The sequence below is a fragment of the Mrakia frigida genome (assembly GCF_051309035.1).
Source record: "Mrakia frigida strain ATCC 22029 unplaced genomic scaffold BDY24scaffold_3, whole genome shotgun sequence".
In the NCBI taxonomy this organism is placed as follows: Eukaryota; Fungi; Basidiomycota; class Tremellomycetes; order Cystofilobasidiales; family Mrakiaceae; genus Mrakia; species Mrakia frigida.
In genome coordinates this window covers 932,186-955,107 of record NW_027481278.1, presented here as the reverse complement: position 1 = coordinate 955,107, position 22,922 = coordinate 932,186, and the positions used below count along the sequence as shown (strand labels likewise).

The 22,922-nt window shown below is 54.2% G+C and overlaps 9 protein-coding genes across 9 annotated transcripts; 3 read left to right on the top strand and 6 right to left on the bottom strand.

Annotated features, from left to right (window-relative positions):
* Positions 1 to 190: 190 nt before the first annotated feature.
* Positions 191 to 4,864, bottom strand: VAM6 (Vam6p; the record flags this gene model as incomplete). The annotated part of the gene is made up of 15 exons (XM_076643006.1): positions 191 to 238; positions 323 to 401; positions 486 to 896; positions 970 to 1,072; positions 1,163 to 1,249; positions 1,324 to 1,528; positions 1,600 to 1,741; positions 1,830 to 1,900; positions 2,002 to 2,339; positions 2,448 to 2,922; positions 3,057 to 3,478; positions 3,580 to 3,660; positions 3,731 to 4,333; positions 4,643 to 4,708; positions 4,795 to 4,864. The coding sequence occupies 15 exons, from the start codon at positions 4,862 to 4,864 to the stop codon at positions 191 to 193; spliced, it is 3,201 nt and encodes a 1,066-aa protein (XP_076500440.1).
* Positions 4,865 to 4,917: 53 nt separating this feature from the next.
* BDY24DRAFT_164823 (uncharacterized protein) lies at positions 4,918 to 6,281 on the top strand. The gene is made up of 7 exons (XM_076636201.1): positions 4,918 to 5,067; positions 5,213 to 5,270; positions 5,360 to 5,504; positions 5,577 to 5,644; positions 5,736 to 5,802; positions 5,884 to 6,012; positions 6,110 to 6,281. Exons 1-7 carry the CDS (start codon positions 5,042 to 5,044, stop codon positions 6,157 to 6,159), a joined length of 543 nt encoding a protein of 180 aa, XP_076500439.1. The 5' UTR covers positions 4,918 to 5,041; the 3' UTR covers positions 6,160 to 6,281.
* A 713-nt stretch (positions 6,282 to 6,994) lies between these two features.
* BDY24DRAFT_412021 (uncharacterized protein) lies at positions 6,995 to 10,205 on the top strand (the record flags this gene model as incomplete). Its single annotated transcript, XM_076643005.1, has 13 exons — positions 6,995 to 7,153; positions 7,259 to 7,930; positions 8,007 to 8,093; positions 8,162 to 8,424; positions 8,505 to 8,557; positions 8,622 to 8,687; positions 8,762 to 8,845; positions 8,919 to 9,032; positions 9,168 to 9,430; positions 9,523 to 9,672; positions 9,738 to 9,800; positions 9,880 to 9,953; positions 10,034 to 10,205. The coding sequence occupies 13 exons, from the start codon at positions 6,995 to 6,997 to the stop codon at positions 10,203 to 10,205; spliced, it is 2,220 nt and encodes a 739-aa protein (XP_076500438.1).
* A 528-nt stretch (positions 10,206 to 10,733) lies between these two features.
* BDY24DRAFT_412020 (uncharacterized protein) lies at positions 10,734 to 11,790 on the bottom strand (the record flags this gene model as incomplete). Its single annotated transcript, XM_076643004.1, has 4 exons — positions 10,734 to 10,797; positions 10,888 to 11,138; positions 11,217 to 11,441; positions 11,602 to 11,790. The coding sequence occupies 4 exons, from the start codon at positions 11,788 to 11,790 to the stop codon at positions 10,734 to 10,736; spliced, it is 729 nt and encodes a 242-aa protein (XP_076500437.1).
* Positions 11,791 to 12,084: 294 nt separating this feature from the next.
* BDY24DRAFT_358056 (mitochondrial carrier domain-containing protein) lies at positions 12,085 to 14,345 on the top strand. Its single transcript, XM_076637825.1, has 9 exons — positions 12,085 to 12,159; positions 12,323 to 12,364; positions 12,474 to 12,669; positions 12,822 to 13,002; positions 13,092 to 13,245; positions 13,335 to 13,431; positions 13,507 to 13,521; positions 13,593 to 13,856; positions 13,973 to 14,345. The coding sequence occupies exons 1-9, from the start codon at positions 12,116 to 12,118 to the stop codon at positions 14,282 to 14,284; spliced, it is 1,305 nt and encodes a 434-aa protein (XP_076500436.1). The 5' UTR covers positions 12,085 to 12,115; the 3' UTR covers positions 14,285 to 14,345.
* A 144-nt stretch (positions 14,346 to 14,489) lies between these two features.
* Positions 14,490 to 16,857, bottom strand: BDY24DRAFT_412018 (6-phosphogluconate dehydrogenase; the record flags this gene model as incomplete). The annotated part of the gene is made up of 11 exons (XM_076643003.1): positions 14,490 to 14,511; positions 14,595 to 14,968; positions 15,053 to 15,079; positions 15,150 to 15,368; positions 15,440 to 15,486; positions 15,559 to 15,780; positions 15,855 to 15,878; positions 15,956 to 16,046; positions 16,123 to 16,184; positions 16,292 to 16,661; positions 16,789 to 16,857. The coding sequence occupies 11 exons, from the start codon at positions 16,855 to 16,857 to the stop codon at positions 14,490 to 14,492; spliced, it is 1,527 nt and encodes a 508-aa protein (XP_076500435.1).
* Positions 16,858 to 17,021: 164 nt separating this feature from the next.
* BDY24DRAFT_164722 (uncharacterized protein) lies at positions 17,022 to 18,577 on the bottom strand. The gene is made up of 6 exons (XM_076636200.1): positions 18,392 to 18,577; positions 18,245 to 18,288; positions 17,845 to 18,149; positions 17,653 to 17,767; positions 17,342 to 17,578; positions 17,022 to 17,264 (listed from the first exon to the last, which is right to left on the bottom strand). The coding sequence occupies exons 1-5, from the start codon at positions 18,463 to 18,465 to the stop codon at positions 17,418 to 17,420; spliced, it is 699 nt and encodes a 232-aa protein (XP_076500434.1). The 5' UTR covers positions 18,466 to 18,577; the 3' UTR covers positions 17,022 to 17,264; positions 17,342 to 17,417.
* Positions 18,578 to 18,596: 19 nt separating this feature from the next.
* Positions 18,597 to 20,437, bottom strand: PRP18 (mRNA splicing protein PRP18). The gene is made up of 7 exons (XM_076638761.1): positions 19,812 to 20,437; positions 19,632 to 19,674; positions 19,449 to 19,546; positions 19,222 to 19,361; positions 19,008 to 19,106; positions 18,841 to 18,878; positions 18,597 to 18,755 (listed from the first exon to the last, which is right to left on the bottom strand). Exons 1-7 carry the CDS (start codon positions 20,067 to 20,069, stop codon positions 18,733 to 18,735), a joined length of 699 nt encoding a protein of 232 aa, XP_076500433.1. The 5' UTR covers positions 20,070 to 20,437; the 3' UTR covers positions 18,597 to 18,732.
* Positions 20,438 to 21,740: 1,303 nt separating this feature from the next.
* COX4 (cytochrome c oxidase subunit IV) lies at positions 21,741 to 22,490 on the bottom strand (the record flags this gene model as incomplete). Its single annotated transcript, XM_076637080.1, has 3 exons — positions 21,741 to 21,821; positions 22,218 to 22,304; positions 22,434 to 22,490. Coding segments are annotated over 3 exons (225 nt in total), but the record flags the coding sequence as incomplete, so codon positions are not given.
* Between the last annotated feature and the right edge of the window lie 432 nt (positions 22,491 to 22,922).

Here is a 22,922-nt window from a genome sequence, read left to right as displayed (position 1 = left end):
CGACCGACCAACCTTTATTTACCTTCCCTGCTTAATTATCCAACTCCATAGATGCTATCTTTTCGTGTAGACTCACAGACCTGGATGGAAATGCCCTTCTCGTCTCTTTCCCTCGAGGCTACCGCGATTGATCGTGTTGTCTGTTTTCGTTCATCGAATCGAGTCGTTAACCTATGTGAGTCTCGTCAATCTATACTCCAGCAGCCTCTCGGAGCTTGAGAGAGAAGGCGTCCTTGCACTGTTGAGCGAAAAGCAGAAGAGAGAGTAAAGTCAGCTCGGTGGAGAGAACACGAAGCGAAAGATAGAAGGAAAAAATACGAACGTGAAGATGAGTCACTTCCCCTCGGGGAGAGTGAACGGCAATGACTGAGTTTCCGAGTCGTTTCTTGCATTGAGGGCATCTGCGACGGGCATCGAAGGCGGAAACGAAAGTCAGCAACAGTTCGTCCACCCGCCATCCTCTTCTCAGAAGAAAATCAACTCACATCCTAGTATCTCCAATCCTAACCCTCCTCTCCTGTAGCCTCAGCAGTCGCCAGTCCAGCTCCTCCCCTCTCGTCTTCTCGATCTCCCTCAACACCCTCCCGTCGTTCCTCTTCGCCTTCCCTTCCCTCAGCGTCCGAAGGAAGAACGAATGCACGTCCTGCATCGTCAGCAGTGGTGGGAGGAGAGAGATGACTTCGAGAGGTTCGAGTTTAGTGGAATGGGTGGCGATTAGAGAAAGAGCTGGTGGGATAAGGAGAGGAGTGGTCGTGGTTGTGGTGGCGGGAGTTTTGGATTTGGATTTGGAGTCGGCATTGGTGTTGGGTGAGGGACGAGGGAGGAGATAGATTCGGAGAAGAGGAAGGAAGATGTTGGTTGATGGTGTTGTGGACTGGTAAACCCGAACGCAGTATCTGCGAAGGAAGGAAGAGCGGGGAGGAGTGAGTGGGCAGGACGCAGAAAAACGAAGAGGGAGGTGGGACTCACTCTTCCGCCTTCGAGTAATCAGCGAGACGATAAACGTAGATCTGAAGAGCCGCCTCGTGATTCCCAAGTCGACCGAGGAGGATAGCTCGAGCTTCAAAGAGGTCTGAGAAAGGCAAAAGGAAGAAGCGAGAACGCGTCAGTTCCTTTTCCGCCTCGCCGTCTCCAACCCTCGAGCAAGCTCAAGACCACTCACCGTCGTCAGGGAGGTATCTTAGCACGTGATCAGGTCGATAAAGGTTCGAAGACTTGAGGAACTTGAGAGCTTTGGCGTAAGGTCCTTCTGTCGCGTCTAGATACGAACGAAACTCATCAGTCCGAACGCTCCAACGAAAAAAAGACACAACACGAGCTCACCTTCCTTCACCGACTTCTTCCCCTTCTTCACGTCCTCGAGGTACAGCTCTGCCAACCGATCATGGAACTCTGCTCCCTTCTCTCCGAGCTTCTCAATCAAGAACTCCAAGAACGAAACGGCGGCTCGAGGGCTGACCGTCTCGAGATGAACGAGGACCTCGTGTCGAGGGAGAGGTTCGACCGTATCAGGGTCGGCTGTGAAGATCTGTTTGAGGTCGGAAACACCGAGGTCAGTCGAAGAAAGACATAGAGGGAGGAGCGAGGGGATAAACCGACTTTCATCGCCCAATCGAAGTTCTCCTCGAAAACCCAGCGGGAAGTCTCGAAGATCAACGGCAGGTACTTGGGTCCGAGGGCGAGCAGGTATCGGATCGTCGGGTCGAGCTTGTCTTCGGGGTCGGGGTCGTCTTTGCCGAGTCTGGAACGAAACGAGAATGGGAGGACGAGAATCAGCGTCGACCTTCAGAAACGAAGGTCAGAACGCGTCGAATGGACTTGGAACTCACTCTCGAAGCAACTTCAAAGCCTTCTCGTGGTTCTTCCTCGTCCGATACAGATCCACCAAGTCCGAGTATTTCTGCAAGCACGTCGACGGGGTAAAGAGTAAAGGAAAGCGATCAGCTCTTCGTTTTCCTTCTTCCTCAACGCGTCGAACCTCCAAAACCTCCGAAAACTCACCTTCCTCTCCTTCAATTGTTCCTCCACCTCCACCACCTCACAAAAATTCTCCAGCCTACACAAACTCCCCACCAGACTCGGTCTCACCACCAGATAGAGCTTGAACAGCGCGGTATCCACGACCTGAGCGACCCTGAACACCTGTTCGGGCGTCAGGCGGGAGAGTGGGATGGACGGCATCGAGAGGAGTTCTTCTTTCGGGATCGCTGAAAGGGGAGGAAGGGAGGTTTCGAGAGGAGTGAGGGACGAAGGAGGGATTTGGGCTAGAGCTCCGAGCACTTTTTGACGACGGTCGGAGAGGTAGTGGAGGAGGGCTTCGTAGGAGAGTTTTTGGTTGGCTGGGAGAGAGAGGGTGGGAGTAGACGTGCAAGGAGAAGTCGAAGTCAGTCAATGCGGTTCGTCGAGAAAGACGAGAAGGAGGAGAAGGAAGCGAAACGAGGACTCACCCATCTTCTCCTTCGCACTCAGCACCTTCTCCCTCCCTCCATTTCCGTTCCCATTCCCATTCCCACCCGACTCTCCCTCCTCTCCTACCTTCTCTCCCGCCCCACCGAAAATCGACTCAGGTCTATTCAGCCCAAACGTCGCCAAAGTCCCCAACGTTCCCATCACTCCCCTCCTCCCTCCTCCCGTCTCCCCACCACCTTCCTCCGCTCCTCCCTCTTCATGAGCCTCAGCAGCCTCTACCTCCGCATACTTCAGCACCGTCTCTTTCGATGGTCCTCCAAACAGCTCCACCCATTCCTCCTCAGGAACGAAGAAGCGACCAGAGACGACCTCGGGGAAGAGGGCGATGACTTTGGCTGGGTTGATGGACAGGGAGATGAAGGTTTCGATGGCTGTCTGGGCTGCCTGAGGGGTTGGGGAGGTTCGGAAAAGGGTTAAAGCCGAGAGGGTTTGAAGGAGGGTTTGACGGGTCACCTGGTCGGAAGGAGAAGAAAGGAAGAAAGAGAGAGAGACGCGTCGTGAGTTTGAGAGTTCGGTTCCGCTCGCCTCGACCTTCTCCTCCTTCCTCAGGACGAGAATATCGCTCAGCGAGGAAAGAGCCAACTTACCTTATCTCCTAAAACTCTCTCATCCACCCCTTTCAGCACAGCCAACCCTTCCTCGTACTCCCCTTTCACCATCAACTCCTCCACCACCTCTCCAACCTCCTTCATCCTCAAACACCACACCCTACTCCCTCCCTCACTCGCAAACGCTGCCCGTTCCGTCGGAGTCGTGACAAAGTACAGCGGAGGTTTCAGCATCGAGGACGAAGCTGCCGAAGGCGTGAGGTGGTGGATCGTGTGGGCGGAGGAGAGGGAGGAGGAGGGAGGGAGGTGGAAGGTTTGGAGGTTGGTGAGGGTTTCAACGGAGCGGATTTGGATGGTAGGGACAGTGGAGAGGGAGGAGAGGGCAGGAGAGGTGGAGGTCAAGGGGAGGAGAGAGGTGGGGAGGGGTGGGAGGACGGAGAGGAGGAAGGGATGGGCGAAGACTGTTTGATGGGATTGGAACCAAGACGCGTAAAGGGACGAGCACGAGTCAGCTTCTGCTTCGATGGTTCGAGCGAAAAAGGAGAGACTGCGAACGACTGACCCGTATCTTCTGGTGGCAACGGCCATTCGATCTCTTGAGGTCGTTTGAAGCTACCGTTGGACGCGACGAGGACTCCGACGTCTGGCGAAAGAAAGACGTCGGGTCGTCAGTTCCTTACATCCTTCGCTTCGAGAACGGTCCAAAAACTCACTATCCCTTCCAACCAAAACCTCCCCTTCCGCAACTCTGACCACACTAGCCTTCCCCTTCCCCGTCCCGAGTCCCATATAGCCTCCCATCCCGCCCAAGCCCAATCCTCCCAATCCACTCGCGACGCTCATCGGTCTACTCTCTCCTCCTCCTCCTCCTCCAGCGCCTCCAGCCCCAGCAGCTCCTCCTTCAGGTAAGCTCTCCGCCTTCGCCACCTCGCCTAGAACCCTCATCGGATCCAACGCTATCACGACCTGTTCCGAGGATGTATAAGCAGCAACGACTCGATTTGGCGTGACGAAGGCCATGGATCTTGGAGTGTGAGGGAGGAGCAGAGGATCCGGGGAGGGAACGGAAGAACCGTCTGACCAGCGGAAGAGGAGAAGACGTTTTTTGAGTCCTACGAGGAGGGTGGTGGTGATGGTAGGGACAGAGTCGGAGGGAGGAGGGGAGGTTGAGAGAGAGGAGGAAGACGAGGGGTCGTTCGACGAGGAGGAATCGAGGGAGACTGAAGTGTGGATGGCAAAGGTTTGAGCTCCTCTGGTTTGAGTTAAGGTGGTTAAAAGAGTTAAGGTCGAGGAATCGTAGAAGGAGATGGTTTGATCTGAAGAGAAAGAAGAAAAGAAGAGACGAAGAGAAGTCAGATCCGACGGAGGGGAGGAAGGAGGAGGGTGAGCTCGAGGGGTTTCTTTACCTGAGAGCGCGACTAGACTGTTTGATTCTCTAATGAATCCCAACTGATCAACAGCTCGACGAGAAAAGGATTTCTTCGTTTCGAGCAAGGTCGCTTTAGGAGCTGCTTCAGGATCTGGTAGAACGACGAGGGCAAGAGAGAGGGAAGGAGGAGATGAGATGAGCTGAGGAGTCCGTTTCGACGTCAACCGTTTGGGATAGAAGAGAGAAAGAAACAAACCTTCTTGCTCTTGTATCCGATACACTCTCATCGTAGTAGTCCCCGAAGCGATAAAGAGCTTGTCGCCTGTGTAGAGAGAAGAGAGGGCACGAGAAGGGGAGGTCAGGTCAGCTCCGCCCCTTCGTTCGTTCTTTCTCTCTGTTCAGACTGACCTTGAGCAAAGACGGCATCGACCTTCTCCTTGATCCCATCCAAAATCTGAACTGCAGAGAAGGGTGCCATCCAAGGGCGGGAAAAGTAGAGCAGAAGGAAGGGAGGGAGTTGAGGGATAAAAGGGGAAGAGCAAAAGGAGGAAGAGTCGAAACGACGAGCTCGCTCCTCCTTCCTCTTCCCCAAAGACGTCCATCTCCATCTCCACCTTTTCAACAATGTCCGCCCAACCTTCAGAAGCCGGAAGCGATGCCCAGGATGCTGTCATCCAGTGAGTTCAGCTGTCAAATTTGCTTCTCAGACGACGGAGAGAGGGCCAAGAGAAGAAGGAAGGAAAACGTCGAGCTGATCTCCTCCTTCCTCCCTCTCTTTCTCTCCTTCCCCTTTTCCCATCTCCTCCCTTCCTTCTTCGCCTGACAGAGCCAAGATTGAAACGGCTGCTGCTTTCAAAGCTAAAGGGAATGCCTTCTTCAAAGCTGTTCGTTCTCCCATCTCCTTCGCCCTCCTCTCTCCTTCCTCGAGCTCACCCGTTGACTCCCCTTCATCTTCTTTTCTTTCGACGAACAGGGAGAGAACATCAACGCTCTTCGGGAGTACCACTCAGCTCTCACGTTCCTTCAAGGTCTCAACCGAGCCGTCATGGGTGTGGATAGTGGAGATGCGGAGTCTAAACAGAAGATGTCAGAGGTTGATCTTGAGATTTCGCTCATCTGTGAGCTCGCCCTCTTCCTCTCCCTCCCTCTTCCTTCCTCCTCCTTTCCCCGCTGAGCTCCTTCTCTGTCAGACTCCAACATGGCCGCCGTTCACCTCAAGAACTCCAAGTGGATTCGAGCCGTTCAGTGTTGCGACGAGGTCAGTTCCTTTCTCCCTCCCTCCCTCTCGTTCGTTCGTTCGTTCGTTTCGAAGCTGAACCAAATCTCGTCTTGAAACCAATCAACCCCAGGCCCTGAAAAAGAACAAAGACAACAAGAAGGCCTCGTTCAGGAAAGCTACTGCTCTCAACGCTCAGGGTTCGTGTCCTACCGCACTTCTCACTCTCGTCTCGTCTCGTCTCCCTTCTCCGACCGGACTGACCTTCTCTTCCGTTGCAGGCGAGGTCATCAAAGCCAAGAACCTCCTCGATGAACTGGACAAGGACGATCCTTCGGTGAAGCAGCTTCAGAGGCAGATCGCGATGGAGGATAAGGCTCGTTCGGCGAAGTCAGACAAGGATTTCAGAGGTGAATCGGGTTTCTCGTTCTCTTCCTCTCGTCTCGCTTTGCTGACTGACCACTCCTTCCCTGTCTTTCGTCGCTGTCTGGTACTTCTTTCACTCAGGGATGTTCGACAAGAAAGCCAAAGTCGCTACTCCTACTCCAGCCGCTTAAACTCTGGTTTCGACGCGTCGTTCGCTCTGTCCTCCTTCCTTCCCTTTCTCGTTTTTGCGCACCAATCCCCGTCTTTCTCCATACAGTCCCACCCCACCAACTAGTCCTTTCTCTCTGTTCGTTCGTCCCCTACCCGTCTCAGCTCAGCTCGCTCGAGTTCCTCCACCCACCCATCTCCCTTCATCGCTTCGCATCCCACGCCGTTTTCTTGCTTGCTGCCTCTTTTCTTTTCTTTGCTTGTACGCTACGTCATGCCCGTCTCCACTGGTTCACTAGGGTTGTCTTGAGAGGGACGAGAAAGGAGAGCGGAGAGACGGACTTGGGAAGCGAGTAGAGGGGACGAGAGTGTTTGGGGGTGAGGAGGAGGGAGAGGAGTACGGGACAGAGTGAGAGTAGGGAAAGGGATGGGAAGAGGAAGACGAGATGAAGTTCGAAGCTCTCTTTCAGGTAGATCAGAAGCTAAAGAAGGATCAAAGTTTAGCAACGGAGGCGGAAAGAGAGAGGACGAGCCAGGGCAACGAGCGAAGGATTGAAACGACGCGTCTCGACGAGCGAGATCGAACGCATCTGGCTTTTTTATGATGCAATACAGAACCGAGCTCCGTTCTCTTTTAACTGGCGCTCTAGCGTCCCTCTACTAAAATTGCGCCGAAAGATAGGCAACAGCAACAGAAGGGGACGGTCGATCACCCCGTTAAGCTTGGTGAAGCTCGTTGTTATCTCCTTCTTCCTTTCTCCCCTTCAACGACGAGGAGCAGAGAAGAGGAAACCGTTCTTCTTTCATCAAGTCTCCCGCTCACTCCCTCAGCTACTCGATCGTAGATTCGGATCAGCGATGAGCTTCCCCTCCCTCCTCACAACCATCTCGTTCGCCACCCTCCGAGGAGCTCGACCTTCAGCTTGCTCCCTCTCCTTCGCTCGCTCGTTCTCGACATCCAACGTCTCGTTGTCGACATCCAACGTCTCGTTGGGTCTCATCTTTGGATCTTCATCTGTAAGTCAGCTTGAAGAATCGCTCCTACTTCTACAGACTCTCACTTGGGAAAACTCGAGCTGATTCTGTTGTATCCTTGCCCGCCTTTGACTCCTCCCTGTTCAGCCCTTCATCTCCTCCTCGCCTCCTTCTACTCGTCCTCACGCTCAACAGCCTCCCTCGCCCTCAAGATCCTACCACTCCTACCCCAGATGCAACCTCAGCTCACCCTCCCAACCCTCCCTCGCTCGTCTCAGCTCGAGCTCTCCTCCGTCACCACCTCCTCGAAGCAGCTCATCCTCTCCTCCGACCCCTCCTCGTCCTCCTCGCTACATCCCTCCTCCTCCTCCGAAGCACAAACCATGGGCTCTTCCTAAAGGCTCTGGCAAAAGGACTCGGTCGGACTTCGAGCGCATGAGAGAACTGCAGGAAAAGGACTGGGAGCTCCGTACGAAGCTGAGGAGGCTGCCGATGGAGGAGCGAAAGGAGTTGAAGGTGCTGGAGGAGATGCACTTGGACGCGAAGATTGCCCTGACCGAACAACAGTTTGGAAAATTACTACGTTTTGAGCCTATGGACGGGAGATCGACGAACGTCGATCTTCAGAGGTGGTTTGAGGAACTGCCTAAGAAGGATTTGACGGAACGAAACGTTTGGAACGAGTTCGTCCTCACCCGGACGGCAGTCGCGACCTGGTTCTGCTCCCCCAGAGATCGCCCCCTCGACAATCAGTACCACTCTGTGCGATTTCGGGATCCCATAGTGAACTCCGGATTCCAAGTGATCAAACCGATCATGGTGAGTGCGATCCTCAAAAACCCTCCTGCCTCAAGCTTCGCGTCGTTCAACGCTGATCGTCACTTGCTCTTTCCAGGTCACCCTGCTGGTCGCTTTCGCTCTGTACCTCACCGCTGCCGTCATCACCGATAGACTCTATTGCCAGTCTGAGCTCTCTGGAACGGTGGGTACCTTGGGTTTTCGCCGCATCTTTCTCGTCGAGCGAGCTCACGCGTCTTCCTTCCCCAACAGAGTTCGTGGCTTCTCGGACCTTGGGGAGGTTGGATCGTCGTCGTCGGTCTCCTTTCGATTATGTGCATCGTACCTCACTGGATCAAGAATGCTAAGGCTCGACTTGACCCAAGGTCGGGAGCCTCCCAGAGGTCGATTCGTGCCTCCCTGCCTCGAATGTTCGATCTCGTCATGGTCTTCCTCAACCTCGACCGGGCGATGAACGTCTTCAAGTTCATTCCACTCGAAGGGACCTATCTACATATCTGGACTTCGATGTTTGGGTTCGTTCTATTCCCTCCTCTTTCTTCGCGTCTTCGTTCAATCTTGCTGACCCTTTCCGTCTCTCTTTCGCCTTGCTTAGCCACAGCGACAACGACCACATCACCAGTAACCTTTTTTTCTTGGTCCTTAGCGGTGAGTCTGACAGTGTTGTGTCCTTTGCGAGCGGCTGCCTATGCTGAACTCCTTCGCTCTCAAGGCTTCTTCGCCTACTCCTTCTTCGACGATCGTTCACCTTTCACCGAATGGATCTCCCCTTTCTCTCGTCCGTCCCCTTTCCCCTTCTTATCTTCTTCTTGCTAAGAGTTGCTGACCTGGAACGTTTCGTGTTTCTCTCAGGTCGTTTCTCCAGCTGGTTCAACGAGACGTTCTTCAACGGATGGTTCGAGCGGCACGACGATGGATGGATCATTCCCTACCTTCGTGAGTTTGCTTCCCCTAGCACACTTTCTCCACAGGAAGCTCACCCCTTTCTTCCTTTTTTTTTCCTTTTCAGGACAACTTCCAGGCCTGCTGAACGAGGATTGGACTCTCTCGGACGTCTCGACTCCTCCCGAACCGACGCGACGTTTGACGGGGCTCTTCCATTTCCTCGTATTCTGCCTCGCTGGTGAGCCTTTCTTCCTGCACTTCCGTTAGAAACACTGCTTCTGTACAGAAGCCAGATCGAGATCAACATATTCTTTCCGCAACAACCGACGTTCTTTCTTCTTCAACTGACACCATCCTTTCTTCTTTTTCACAGCATCCGCCTTCCCCCTCCTGCTGTTTTTCCAAGTTCCTCACGAGCTGCTCGGAATTCCCAAGGCGCAAAGGACGCTCCTCTCGATCCTCAAGGACCCCAGCAAGCTTCGTAGTCAGAAGCCGCCGTGGGACTTCGACCCGAAGGAGAAGAAGATCCGTCTCTCGCACAGAATCATGTCTGAGCTCGACTGCCTTTCCGCTTTGGGGATCTCGCAAACCGTCTGCGCAGTGGAAAGTCTCGCTCTGATGACGATGACCTTTGGAGTGAGCTCTCGTTCCTTTTCTTGCCCCCGTTCTCCTCGTCCTCCATCTCGTCCACGTCCTGACCCATCGTTCCTTTCGTCTATCTCATTCAGTGCTGGAACCCGATCTTCCTACCCCTTCAACACCATTGCCTCGACTCTATCTACAACGAAATCAAGGCAACCTGGGAAGGAGCGTCGCCAGCAGGAGACTTCGGACATCTCCCAGGAATCGTGTTCGGGTTGATCTACTTCTTCGTCGGTGTGAGTCGTGCTCACTACCTTTCCTCCGATCAAAACCCTCGCACTGACTCACTTTCACCAAACAGGGCATCGTCTGGGACTGGTTCCTCGACAAAGCGACGCTTTTCAGGCCGTCGACTCGATCCGAGGTGATTCGCTCTGCCTTTCGTCCTTCTTTCACTTCGGTTTGAGACTGACTCGTGCGTTTTCTCTCTCTTTACGGTTCAGGATGCTCCATCGGAATTAGCTCCCGCCGTCGAAACTTCCGCTGGTACCGAGACGGAGAACGAGGAGCAAGAAAAGTCAGTGCCGACGCGCCGTTTCCCTCTTCGTTTTCTCGCTCTGGTTCGCTGACGCCCTTGTTTCCCTTGCTCTTTCACAGCTCAACTCTCGTCGAGAAGGTCGAACTTCTGGTCCCTTTGGTCCCTTCCATCTTGCCCTCGCCACCGTCGGATCCTCTTCCAACCTCGTCGGAGGAGGAGGTCGTCGAAGTCGAATCGAGCTCGCCTGAACCTCCTTCGAAACGTCGAGGCTGGAGATGGTGGTCTTCGTGAGGACCCCGAGGTACCTTCTTTCGATATTCTCTGCTTCGCCTCAACCTTCTCAGTGAACTCACTCGTTTCTCTTTGACTTTTACGCAACAGGCTTCTCTTCTTTCTCTCTTTTGATACCTGTCCTTCTCTTTCACTTTGTCAGCTTCTTCGATACCTTTCTCCCAGCTTTGTTGCTTTGATATCCATCGTCATCGTACGTACAGCACATATGCAGACCCCTTCGTTCCGTTTCATCCTCGACTCTTATCGACGCGTTTCACACACCGCGAGCTTCTCGTCTCCTCGTCTCCCGCCGCCATCTCGGTCACTAAACTAGCTAGCAGAGACATGAGAGACAACCTCTATTTCCTTCCCGACGGTCCTTCACCCGACACCGAGCCTGCCAGCCTCCTACGAGACCAGTCGACGAGGACGAGGAGGACGAGACCGAGCTGGCGGGCGAGGACGGAGGTTGAGATAGGCTTTTGAAAGGAGATTTTGAGCTTTTGAGGTGTGAGGAGGAAGGCGAGGCGGGTGACGAGGAAGAAATCAAGACGGAGGAACTACTGCTGCTGCTGCTGGGACGGCGTCGAGGTTCACGACGGGTTGGGGTCTGTTGCGACACACACGAGAAAGGGAAACAATCAGCCATCGTTCCCTTGACCCGAGCCCACGCAAACCGACCAGCTCCAGCTAAACTCACCTCTTCGAAAACACCACCTTCAACTTCACGACTCCAACGCACTCGTACTTCGTCGTCCTCGCAACCTCGTCCAACGCAGGAGCCGCATCCTTCCTGTTCTTCTTCTTGTTCTTCTTGCCCTTCGACGAGAGAGGTCTCTTCCTCTTGAAGGTGTTCGTCCCAGGGGTGCTCGAAGGTACTTGGGGCTGGGGTTGGGATTGCTTGACGGGGGAGGAAGAGTAGGGGTCGATGTCGGAGGAGTAGTCGAGGTTCTGGAGCGAACGAACGAGACGCGCAAAGGGGAAAGGTCAGCTTCAGAAAAGGTGTAGAACGTATGATCTGGCACTTACCTTCCCCTTCTTATTCGGCCCAGGCATAGGTGAGCTTTCAGCAACGACGATTTCAGCGTCCTCGTCGTCGTCCGAGGAGGAAGAAGCGTCGTCCGAGGGAAGCTCAATCCCTTCGAGCTCGTCGTCGATCTTGGACGGAGCTTTCCGAAGCACCGCGAGAGGTTTGGGGAGGTTGACGAGAACTCCATGAAGGAGGTGATGAGCGATTCGGAGGGTTGGCCGATCCTGAGTAGTCGAACAAGGGCAGGAAGGAAGAGGGGAAGGAGAAAGAAAGGTCAGCTCGAGGTGTTCCCTTCCTTCGTTCCTTCCTCCTTCCCTTCGCCCTCTCTCATCTCAAAGAGTCCCCAATTTCACCAAGAAGGAGGCACAGAGAAGTGCAACTCACTCCTTCCATCCCTAGTTTCCCTATAAGCTGACCGTCCTTGTCCCCTTCTGCTTGTAGAGTCCCTTGAAGTTCGAGGAGGACAATGTTTCCTCCAATTCGAGCAAAGATGGGAGAATTAGGGTCCGAGGGTCCTACGGGAGGGGTGAAGGGGCTGAGGAGGGAAGGAGGGATTTCGATGTGGATGCGCATAGCTGGGAAAAAAGTTGTGGAGGGTGACGGGGAGGATGAGGGTCGGGAGGGAGGAAGGAGACGACGCGTCGAGCTCGAAACGAGGGAGGAGAGAGCCAGCCGCACGTGTTGGGTTGATTTTTACTTTTGATGCTGAAAGAAAGAGTCTTCAGCCCTGATCTACTCAGCTCGTAAAAGAGCTTCGAATACAGGACTTCAGAAATTTTCTCAGGCGACATGACGACGACCAAATCGCTCCCGGTAATCGAGCTCACTCGAACCGACCCACCCTTCCTCCTTTCCTTTCAACCACGACAAGCTCAGTTTTTCTTCTTTTCCTACAGCCATGGCGGTCGTCTCGAAACCTGCTCAGCAGCTCTCTCCTTGGGGGTAAGTCTACCCTCCTTCCATCTGGAGAGAATGAGGAGAACGAGGAGGGAGGAATGGCGTTGAGCTCGGAGCTGATCTCGTCCCTCCCTTCTCTCTCGCTTCGTGCCGTCTTCGGGTCTTCTCTCTCTCTACCTCGCCACCCACTACTCCATCCCTCTCTTAGACATGCTCTCGCTGGAGCCATGTCAGCTGTCTTCTCCAACGCGTTCGTCCATCGCCTGTTTCGCCCTCCCCTCGGTCTTCTCCCTCCTCCCTCCCCCGGCCAGCTCACCCTCCCTCTTCTCTCCTCTTGGCTGTCTTTTCTATACATACAGTCTCGTCTACCCTCTCGATACTCTCAAGACTCAAATCCAAGCTTCTTCCTCGTCCTCAGAGAAGGATCCCAATGATCCTACAGCTCCCCCTCCTTCACCAACGCTCCTCTCGCTCCTCCTCCCCTTGTTCAAGAACCCCCGGTTGATCTTCTCGCTCTACAAGGGCTTCCTCGCTTCGATGCTTAATACGTTCTCGGTAAGTCCAAGCTTCCCTTCCGCAAAAAAATCGCTTTTCCATTGGGTTGAGGCGATTTGTTTCGGCGAAGGGTCGGTAATTCGCGGGTTGGGGATCATCGACGTTCTCTCCCTCTGTCTCGAGCTGACCTTCTTGAGATCGGGTCTCTACAGATGCAATACGCCTACTTCTTCTTCTACTCGGTCGTCCGATCCCTCTACGTGAAGAGGCTCACTCGAATCGGAGGAGGAAGAGGAGGAGGACCTCGAGCTGTTGGAACCGTCGAGGAGTTGTTGCTTGGAGCTCTCGCTGGGGCTGGAGCGCAGATCTTCACCATCCCCGTGGCCGTGATTGGTGGGTCCATGTGAATCTCTACTCGGGTCGCTGGATTGAAACGTGCTGACCCGTCGAACACTTCTCGTCCTCGTTTTCGTTTTCTCCAGCCACGCGTCAACAGCTTTCGAAGGACAACGCTTCCTTCCTGGCTATCGGGAAGGAGATCTTGGACGAGGATGGACCTTCGGGACTCTGGAGGGGTCTGAGACCCGGGCTGGTGCTCACCGTCAACCCTGCTATCACATTCGGTGGATTCGAGCGGTTCGTCGCGTCTCTCTCCTCTTCCCTCTTCTCGCCGTCGCACGCTCGCCCGAACTAAGTTCCGACTTTTCGTGCTTTATCGTCTGTAGAATCAAGGGGCTCGTGCTCAAGAGGACCGGAAAGGACAAGCTCAGTCCTGGGATGGCTTTCCTCGTCGGAGCCGCCTCGAAGACTCTCGCCACCGTCGTTCGTTCTGCTTCTCCTCACACCTTGTTCTTCCTCTCTCGCTGCTAACTCTAAACCATCTCTTCAACCTTACAGGTCACCTACCCTTACGTTTGTCCCTCTCTTTCTCTCCTTCGACGAACCCGCCCTCGCTGATGATTCCCTCCTCGTCCTCGTTTCAGATCATGGCCAAGGTCCGACTTCAAGCCAAAACCACCTCCTCCTCGCCTACCCCTTCCTCCACCAGTACCACCACCACCTCCTCCCTCGCTCCTCTTCCCTCGGAATCTGTCGGTTCGGCCTCGGCTCCAGCAACCTCGTACGCCGACGCGCTCAAGCACAAGACGGCCACCGAAGGAGCTACGACTGCGTCTACGCCCGTCGTTGTCAAGGACGAGAGGTACAAGGACGCGATGGATGTGCTGAAGAAGGTTTACAAGGCGAAGGTACGTCTAAACATCTTCTTGCACTCGTATCGCTTCGTCTCGTCCCTTCTCTCTCTGCGCTCCTCCTGACGCGTCTGGTCCTTCTCTCCCCTCCCGGTTGTTCCCTTCTTCCACAGGGTTTCACCGGTCTCTACCAAGGAATGGAAGCTCAAATCACCAAAGGAGTTCTCGCTCAAGGAATCACCTTCGTCCTCAAAGATCAGTTCGAATCCTACGCCTACTTCCTCCTCCTCCTCCTTGCTCGAACTCCCACTCTTCCCGCCAACGTTCATCTTCCTTCGCCCTCAGAGGCGGTCGGGTACGCTAAAGCGACGTTGGAGGATCACGGGAAGGCCTTGCATGTTGCTGGGGAGGTGGGAGCGATCGCTGGGAAGGCCGTCGTCGAGACGATTGCGACGCAGGCCGTGGTGGGTGTTTTGAAGGCTTGAGTTTCAGGAGTCGTTATGTTTGCTCGTCTGTTTTTCTTCTAATGCGAAGAAGTTGGAAAAATGAGCGAGCGCGCGTGAAAGAGAGAGAGGATGAGACGCCATGAGAGGAGACTTTCGACGAAAGGAAAGGGGAGAGAAGAAATACGACATGGCTAGAACGAAGGGATACAGTAGTGCAGGTAAGAAAGCTAAAGGACAGTCGAAACTACGCGGGGATGAACTCGGTGCTGCAGGAGAAGGATTGAAAGGAGAGGTCAGCGTCGCGTCGAAAACGATTGGACGACGACGTTCGAAAAAAGAAACAACTCACTGGTAAGGTCCCTTCTCCGTTCCCTCCACAAACTCACTCTTCACGTCGTACCTATGAGCTCCAAACGTATCCAACTGCATCTCCTCGAAGTTGGTCGGCAAATCCTTCCCTCCCACCGCCTTCACCCACTCGAGCGTCGCACTCAGGGCTGGAGCGACCGCGTCCGTCTCGAGCACGAGCTTGGCCACTTCCTTGAGGGAGGAGTAAGTCTTAGAGATCTCCGAAGCGATCTCGGGGACGAGGAGAGGGTTGATGGTGGAGGTGTTGGCGCTCTTTTGGAGGAGGGGTTCGAGGAAGTCGGCGATGCCGTCGGACTGGATGATACAGCCTGCTCGCCAGATTCGGATGCATTCCGAGAGTTGGACGCCCCAGTTCTGGAAGGTGAGTAAGAAAGAGGGAGGAGAAGAGGTGAGTTGAGATACTAAAGGCGGAGAGAGAGACGTCGTGCTCGTGCTCACCTCGTCCTTCGAAGCTCGAGCGATCAACTGGAAACGAAGCGAAGAAGAAGTCAGAGAGAATTCGAGATCATCCTGAGAGAGTCGATGATTGACTCACCGCCAATCCCTGAACGAAACCCCCGAGAATAGCTCCGTAGGTTGCTTTCCTGACGACCTCGACAAACGCGTCGACGTCCTTGACACCCTCAGCCGTCGAAGGTTGATCGATTCCGAGAGCCTTGACAACCTTGAGGCGTTCTCCTCGATCGGCACTGATGATTCGAAGCTGATGAGCTGCTGCGATGGTGGGAGCGGCGACGTGTCGAGTTCCGATTTCCTACGAACGAGCAAGAGGAGCGAAGGTCAGCTCGAACGAACGACGCGTCGAGACGAGACCGAAAGACGAACGGTGAGGGTCCAGACTCCAGTTCCTTCAGAGTTATCGACGTCTTGGGCTGTAGAGCCGAAGGCGAAGGTCAGTCGCAGCGTCGATGAAAGCAAAATAAGAAAGAAAGCAGAGGACTGACTGATCTTGTCCTCGATCCCTTCGACGACTCCCTCCTCATTCTCAACGCCGTCTCCCTTGGTGAACTTGAGCGCCTTGACTGCGATGTTCAGAAGGTAGTTCCCTCGAAGCTCTCCCTCGGCAGACCACTTCTCGAAGATGTCGGCGATCTCGAAGTTGGAGAGGGAGAGTTGGTGTCGCAAGAGGGATCGAACTTCGGCGAAGACGGAGAGGTGGCCTTGTTCTGTTTTTCGAAGGGAGAAGGAAGAGGGAGATCAGTAGGAGATTGAGAAAAAAGGCCAGAGAAAACAGACGAACCGATTCCGTTGTGGATCATCTTGACTGGAAAAGAAAGAGAGCAAGATATGCTGAGTGAGTTCAAGTTGATTCGAAGTGGCGACGCGTCGTCGAAAGCTCACCAAAATTTCCACTCCCTCTTGGGCCGACCAACCCAACGCAAGAGTCTCCACTGGGAGTCTTCGCAGCCCACTTCTTGAGCAGAGGCTCGACCTGTTCCATCGAAGAAACCTTCGTTAGCTCGACGAAAAGAACCGGATCCGAACGCAAACGTTTCTCGAGCGCTCACGATATCGTACGCCTCCCTCTCTCCTCCCGCACTCATGCTGGGTCCTCTTCTCGCAGCTTGGTCTGGATCGAGCCGAACCGAAACACAAAAGTCAGTTCCCTGTAAAGCGCTATCCGAGAGGCAGATCCCCCTTCGTCGAGTCTGCCCGAGAGAGTAGAATCCGACTCACATCCTCCCGAAACCCCCATCCCCAAGTACTTCACCCCCCACTCCTCCTTCGCCCACTTCTGCCTCCTCTCGGTACTCCTATACTGCTCGTTTCCTCCGTCGACAATCAAATCCCCCTCACTCATCAACGGTCCAATCTCCTCCAAAACCTCGTCGACAACTCCGCCGTGAGGAAGCGAAAAGACGACAATCCGAGGCTTGTTGGGCGTGAAGGCGGCCATCAGCTTCTGCAAGGTTGAGAAGCCATGGACGAGGGAGGTATCACCTCCTTTGGTTGAAGCAGCTTTCTGGAGAGTGGCTTTGACGACGGAGGGATCTTTGTCGAAGGCGCCGATGTTGGAGCCGTGGGAGGAGAAGAGGAGGGTCATTCCCTGTGGGAAGGCAAAGGAAGGAAGGGACGGAGGAGTGAGTGGCAAATGAAAAAGAAGGAGGGAAGGGAGGGCTGAGTGGTCGAAAGAAAGAAGAAGGTGAGCTCGACGACGAAGGAGAGGAACTCACGGATCCCATGCTTCCTCCCCCGATCACAGCAACCTCGATGTTCTTGATGGATTCGTCGTCGAAGGACATAATCTAGCTTTTGGTCTGTTTGAGAGCTCGTGGGTGTTGGGAGCAGGAAAGAGCAGAGGAAAAGAAAGTGGAGCAAAAGTGAAGAGATCTCGTCTCGCCGTCATCGTCAGCCCCGATCTCACTGAAATAAGTTGTGATGTAAGCCTGAAGGAAAATCTGCGAGGGTGGGTCGTGAAGAAGGGGGGTCATGAAGATAAGGTAGCAGATATAGTGTGTATAGATAGAGAATTGAGGAGGGGAAGAGGGAGGGAGGGAGGTCAGGACGCGACCTCGACGTCGAGCAAAACGAGGGGAGATCGAGACGCGACTGACTTTGTTGTAATTACAAGGGGATGAGATAAAGAAATCTACGAGATCAAAGAGACTGAGATAGGAAGGACGAGGGGTTGCTGCTCTTTACCAACGACCTGAACGAAGAGAAGGAACGATCAGCCTCAGTCGAACAAACGACGCGTCCAAGTTCGAACGGAAAGCTCAAACTCACCCTGAGGAGGTCCACCACCGTAGTTGTAACCTGGAGGAGGTCCTTGGTTGTAGCCTTTCAAGACCAAACCACAAAGTTAACCTCTGCAGTATCCGAGAAGTGAGACGAAACGAGAAACGAGAAATGAGAACGACTCACCTCCTCCTCCTCCTCCTCCCCACTGCTGCTGCCCTCCTTGATGTTGCTGACTCCCAGGAGGAGGAGGTCCTCCACCCCAAGGGTTTTGTACGTAGCCACCTAAAAAAAAAAAGAGCGAGGTCAGCAGAAGAAGAGGAACGACAGCGACGCGAGAGAAAGAAAGAGAAACGCACCGTTCTGACCCGGAGGAGGCCCATAGGACTGTTGATGCGAACTCTGCTTCTTGTCCGCAAAGTACTTCTTTGCCAACCACATCGCCATTCCAGCAGCTCCTACTCCAAGCACGACCTGCAAGAAACAAAACGAAAAGTCAGCGCGAAGGCGAACGAGGCAGCCGATTCACTTCTTCGAAGCGCAACGCTCACCTTCCCAAACCCTCTATCCTGAGTAGAAGTCGCACTCCTCGTCTCATCCGTGAAGAACTCTTCCTGACCCTCCTGAGGGCCTCCTGGCTGACCGGGGTAGGGCGAAGCTGAGTCGTAAGGGGAAGGATTCGAGGGAGGAGGAGCGGATCCGTAGAAGCTGGCGGCTTCCCCTCCTCCTCCTCCTCCTCCTCCGTAAGTAGAAGGTTGAGGTTGAGACGAGTAAGACGAAGAGGGATTCGAGTTGATAGGGAAGGTTGAAGAGCGAGGATCGTTCCAAACGGGGGTCGGGTTGGGGCTTTGGGTGTCTGTGGTCAAGAAGAAGGAAGGGAGGGAGAGGTGAGCTTCGACCTGTTTCGTTTTCAGCGAACAGTCTTCGAAAGAAGGAGGAGCAAAGGCTCACCAACGAAGTACCAGTTCTGAGAAGTCTGATCAAACTCTTTGATCCTGTAGACCGAAGTTCATGAAGGAACGAAAGAAAGTGGAAGGAGGAGGGAAGGGGGATTGCGTGAGCTTCGAGCTTCAACCAAACGACTCAAAGGGAACGCACCAGCCGTGAGGCAGGGGAGCTTCGTTCTGGAACGGTTGCTGCTGTTGCTGGGAAGGGTCTGAGTAGTAGGACATGAAGTTTTCTGTGAGGGACGAGTGGGATGTGGGTGGAGGAGAAGGAGAGAGGAAGGAGGAGATTCGAGCTGAACAGCTTTCGACTTTCGGCACGGCACGGCTGCCTGCGATGAGGCTTGCCACGAGAGAGACGTCGGTGTATTTATTGTGTTTTTTTCCTCGAGGGCAGACGATGGGAAGAGGAAGCGGGACGAGAGAGAGAGAGAGAAAAAACAAAACATGACATCCTCGAGTCTCGACGGCGTTGAATCGTTCGTTCGTTCTCCCTTACCCCATCAGCTGCGAGACGTCTGCGAGCGAGAGCGAAGGAAAGCGGTATCAAGGTCAGTACAGATTCGCAGAGGATAGGAGAAGGAAGAGAAGGGCTAGACTCACCTGCAGGAGGGTACTTCGTTTGAGCGAAGGTGAGGAGTCTGTTTTTGTTTCGTTCAAAGCGAAGAGTCGTCAGTTCAGTCGACGCGTCTTCTCGCCTCCCCTCTCCCTGCTACCACCCCCTTCCAATCTCGACTAAACCTTTGAAGATAGGCGGATGAGAAACTCACCGCTTCACACTCTGAATGTACTTCCTACTGACCTCGTCGTTCAGCACGTGAGCGACGGAATCCGACGAGATCTTCTCTCGAGCGGAACGTTCGTGGATACTGTGGTTCGGCGACGAAAGAAAAGGTTCGTGGGTCAGTTTTTGAGCTCGTTTTGGGAGGAACGGAGCTCAGGAAGCAGGACGAGGGAAGAGAAGGGGAGACGAGTCGAACTCACCCAACCATCGTGACTCCAATAGGCCAGGCAGCATTTCCGATACTGAGTCTCAGGTAGCTATCGTTCGCTCGCTGGTACTGTCGGGACTGCATGTGGTGGACGATCTCGGAGAGGCGGCCTAGGACGTCGGCGGGGAGGTTCTGCGTGCACGAAGAAGCAGAAAGGGAAACGAGGTCAGCTCTCTTCTCTTGCTCTGTGCTCGAGAAGGAAAGAGAGAGAGGACTCACCCTCGAACGTAACGACTTGAACAGAGGCTTGAGGTAGTCGGCCGATTGGACCTGAACGGTGGCTGCTCGCATCCCTTGGGATGACCGTTGGATGGATTCTGTGGGTGCGACGCGAGGCGAAGGGGAAGAGGTCACGCTCGGACCGAAAGAGGATTGAAGTAAGACCGAGGAAGGAAGACGTACCAGGTCTCTCGTTCATGGTGTGTTCCCAGTCCTTGAGGGTTCGCTGTAGGAGTGGAAAATGGAAGCGAAGCGAAGAAGGAAACGGTGAGCTCGACACTCTCCTTCCTTCCCTTCCTCCCGTCCTCCGCGCCTCTGCTCCTCCTCCCTCGAGCTCAAAAACGCCTCGTCTCGAAAACGTACCTTGAGAGCATAGTAAATCAACGGATACAACTTATCCGGATCACTCTTGATCAACCCGAGATCCAGCACTCCTCCTTCGCCCATCCCCATCCCCAACCCGTCCCCTCCCTTCCCAGCCGCCGCTCCCTCTCCTCCTGCCGCACCTCCTTTCTTCGCCTTCCTAACCTCTTCCTTCTCATTCATGCCCAACTCCATCTCCTCCAAGGCCTTCTTGAAATCGTTCAATCCCGGGTTGGCTGCTCCTCCTCTCTCCTCCATCAGTTCCAACGCTCGAAGTCTCAGTCGACGGTCCTTGTCGGATTCTCCAAAGAGACGGATCGGTTGGGATTTGAGACGGAGACGACGGATGCATTCCAAAGGCGAAATGTTGAACGCTTCGGGTTTGTTGGATTCGAGGTTGGAGTGGGTCGTCGGCGTCGAAGGGTCGAAGGGAGAGTCGAGAGCGTCGGAGGAAGGAGAGTCGGCGGTTGGGACGGGGAGGGTGGGTGGGAGCGGGGATTTAGGTTTAGGAGGGAAGGCGAGGAGGGACTGCAACGAACGAGTCAAAAAGAACGTATATAGATCAGCAAAGAGGTTGACTGAGAGAACCTCGAGCGAGCTGACCTTCTTCGCCAACGGATCCCTTCGTTCCCTCTCCTCCTTGTCCCTCTTCTTCCTCTCCTTCTCAGCCTTCTCCTTCCGGGACTTCTCCTCTTCTTCAGCTATTCGGATCTTCTCGAGATCGCCCTTCTTGAGGTACTTTTTGGGAGCAGAAGACGAGGAGGAGGAAGTTGAGGGTGCGTCCTCTTGAGCTTTACGCTTCAACCCTGCGATTTCTTGAGCGAGGAAATCCATACGAAGGTGGGTGGGTGGGTGGATAGAGGGTGAAGGGCGGAAAAGAGAAGAGAGGAAAAGAAGGAGTGGGTTGGCGGTTCGTGGTGGATGGAGGACGAGAGGAAGGAAGGAAGGAAGGGTGAGCTCGAAAGAGGAACGAAAGGGATCGTTCGCTCCTTCGCGACCGACGTGAACGGAGGAAAACTTTCGAGATGAAGGATAAACTGTCAAAGATGTGGAGTAGATCCCAAGAGCTCGATTGCCTGCTAAGAAAAAAAAAAAACGGGGAAGAGTCCTGCAAGAGGCTGGTGTTTTGGGACGCGTCTCAGAAGACCCTCGCTAAAAGAGATCTCGAACGATTTCTACAGATCGATCGACTGGAGGATTTGACGCTTTCGTTGCTCATTCTGCGGACTTGCGAAAAAGAGAGAACGAACGGAAACGGCAAGAGAGAGTAGGATTCGAGCAGCTCGTGCTCGCCTCGTCTCGTCCGTCCCTGCTCTCTAAAAGATACGACCCGCCCGAGAGATGAATTTCAACCCTTATCAAATACTTCCGTCCACTATGAAACTCTTCTTCGACGTTTTCAACGTTTCTTTTACACGAAGCCAGCGTACGTCCGTCCGTCTCGACTTCCCCTCCCCTCCCCTCCTCTCGAAACCAAGCAGATCTCCCTCCCTCTCTCTAAACCCAAACCCAACCCAACCCAAACCCGAAACCGAGAAGCAAGCAACGTTTAGTGAGCGTGAGCGCCCTTTCCATGATCTCCGTGCGAGTGGTCGTCGTGGTGTCCGTGTCCGGCCTCGATCAAAGGCTTCGCGCCCTTCGCCTCCTCAGCGATGGAGGGGATGACGGCAGACCAGGGGTTGTGGTAGGTGAGCTCGTCTGTTTTGGAGCGACGAAGAGGATGGAAAGGTTAGAAAGAGATGGAGAGGAAGAGGAAGGGGAGGAGGAGATGAGGGAAGAGGGAAGGAAGCCGGGACGAACAAGCGCAACCACACTCCTCGCATCGAGAGATAGTTCCAGCTTTGAGGCTGTAAGAAAGCAGACAGGCGAGGAAAAAGGGTGAGTCGAGCTGTATGTGAGGAAAGGAGGGAAGCAGGAGAGAGAGACGAGACGAGAGGAAACGTACGTGAACCATTGCAGGTCGTGAGAGTCCATGGGGTATCCAGAGCATCCGATGATACGGTTGTCAATCTACGAGACATAGGAACGAAACAAAAGGTCAGTTCCTGTAGATCTACAAGCAGTTTGAGGCTGAGAAAGGTGCTCCAGAGAGGAAAGGGAAGGTCGAGCGAGCTCTCCCTCCTCCTTCCTTCCCTTCCCTTCCTCCCTTCTCAGACGTCGAGCTCCGAGCTCCAGCCCTAGGAACTTCCATCTCCGTAGCACCCTATCTCTACTGTTCCCTTCCATCTACCTCCTTGTGCTGAGCAGAGACAGCAAGAGCTGAGAATTGAACGGAGACGGGCCGAGTTCGAGAAGACCTGAGAAGAAGGAGGAGGGAGGGGAGGAGCGACCTGACGTCCTCCTCCTCCTCCTCTCTCGTTTCCCTTCCTCCTGCTCAAGCGAAGATATACGAAAGAGTGAACTCACGACACCGTTAACGGTAATAGGATCCTGCATGGTTCCCATCCTGTCCATCTGGATGGGCTTCTGGTCGAAGACGTCGATTCCGGCCATCTGAACGAAGCGTCGAGCGAAACGAGACGAGGTCAGCTTCTCCGTCTCTCTCGACGCATATATAGACTCCTCCAGCTGCAACAAGCTGCGAGAAGTAAAAGCGATGAAGCAAGAGAAAGCAAGACTCACGTTTCCGAGCAACTGGTATCGCTCAATACCGGTAGACTGCTCGTAATCCGTAGGGACCTATGATAGCCAACCGACATCGCACAAAGGAAGGAATCAGCTCTTCCGCCTTCCTCTTCAGTCTATAGAGACTCCTCAACGTCGAGCATGTATAGAAAGATGGTGTACTCACAGCTCCAAGAGGAGTTCCAGGTCCCTGCATAAGAGGAACGGCGTCCTCCTTCGACTGAGCAGCCTCCTCGGGAGTTTGCTTGGGAACGATTCCGAGCAATCCCTTCCAGAAGGTACGCTGCTGGACGGCGGGCGCGAGGGAGGAGGTGGAGGGGAGAGAGAGAGCTCGAGAGACTCGGGGGAGGGATCGGACGGCGAACATTGGTGGATTGAAGAAGAAAGGGAGGGGGTGAGAGTTGGAGGGCAGGGGGAGGAGGAGAGGAGGAGGGAGCGAAAAGCGAGGTTCGAAAACGGATTTGCCTTTTTTGTTGTTCTTTCCTC

Excerpts from the sequence above, each read along its gene's own strand:
- BDY24DRAFT_164823 (XM_076636201.1), top strand. The coding sequence starts at position 5,042 with ATGCCCAGGATGCTGTCATCCAGTGA. Across the intron at positions 5,271-5,359 it reads GGAATGCCTTCTTCAAAGCT|GGAGAGAACATCAACGCTCT; the intron begins GTTCGTTCTCCC and ends TTCGACGAACAG. Across the intron at positions 5,505-5,576 it reads TCTTGAGATTTCGCTCATCT|ACTCCAACATGGCCGCCGTT; the intron begins GTGAGCTCGCCC and ends CTTCTCTGTCAG.
- BDY24DRAFT_358056 (XM_076637825.1), top strand. The coding sequence starts at position 12,116 with ATGGCGGTCGTCTCGAAACCTGCTCAGCAGCTCTCTCCTTGGGG. Across the intron at positions 12,365-12,473 it reads TCAGCTGTCTTCTCCAACGC|TCTCGTCTACCCTCTCGATA; the intron begins GTTCGTCCATCG and ends CTATACATACAG. Across the intron at positions 13,003-13,091 it reads CATCCCCGTGGCCGTGATTG|CCACGCGTCAACAGCTTTCG; the intron begins GTGGGTCCATGT and ends CGTTTTCTCCAG.
- BDY24DRAFT_164722 (XM_076636200.1), bottom strand. The coding sequence starts at position 18,465 with ATGTCCTACTACTCAGACCCTTCCCAGCAACAGCAGCAACCGTTCCAG. Across the intron at positions 18,150-18,244 it reads TCAGAACTGGTACTTCGTTG|ACACCCAAAGCCCCAACCCG; the intron begins GTGAGCCTTTGC and ends TCTTGACCACAG. Across the intron at positions 17,579-17,652 it reads GCCTCCTCCGGGTCAGAACG|GTGGCTACGTACAAAACCCT; the intron begins GTGCGTTTCTCT and ends TTTTTTTTTTAG.
- PRP18 (XM_076638761.1), bottom strand. The coding sequence starts at position 20,069 with ATGGAGGAGAGAGGAGGAGCAGCCAACCCGGGATTGAACGATTTCAAG. Across the intron at positions 19,547-19,631 it reads CACCATGAACGAGAGACCTG|AATCCATCCAACGGTCATCC; the intron begins GTACGTCTTCCT and ends TCGCACCCACAG. Across the intron at positions 18,879-19,007 it reads TACATTCAGAGTGTGAAGCG|ACTCCTCACCTTCGCTCAAA; the intron begins GTGAGTTTCTCA and ends AAACAAAAACAG.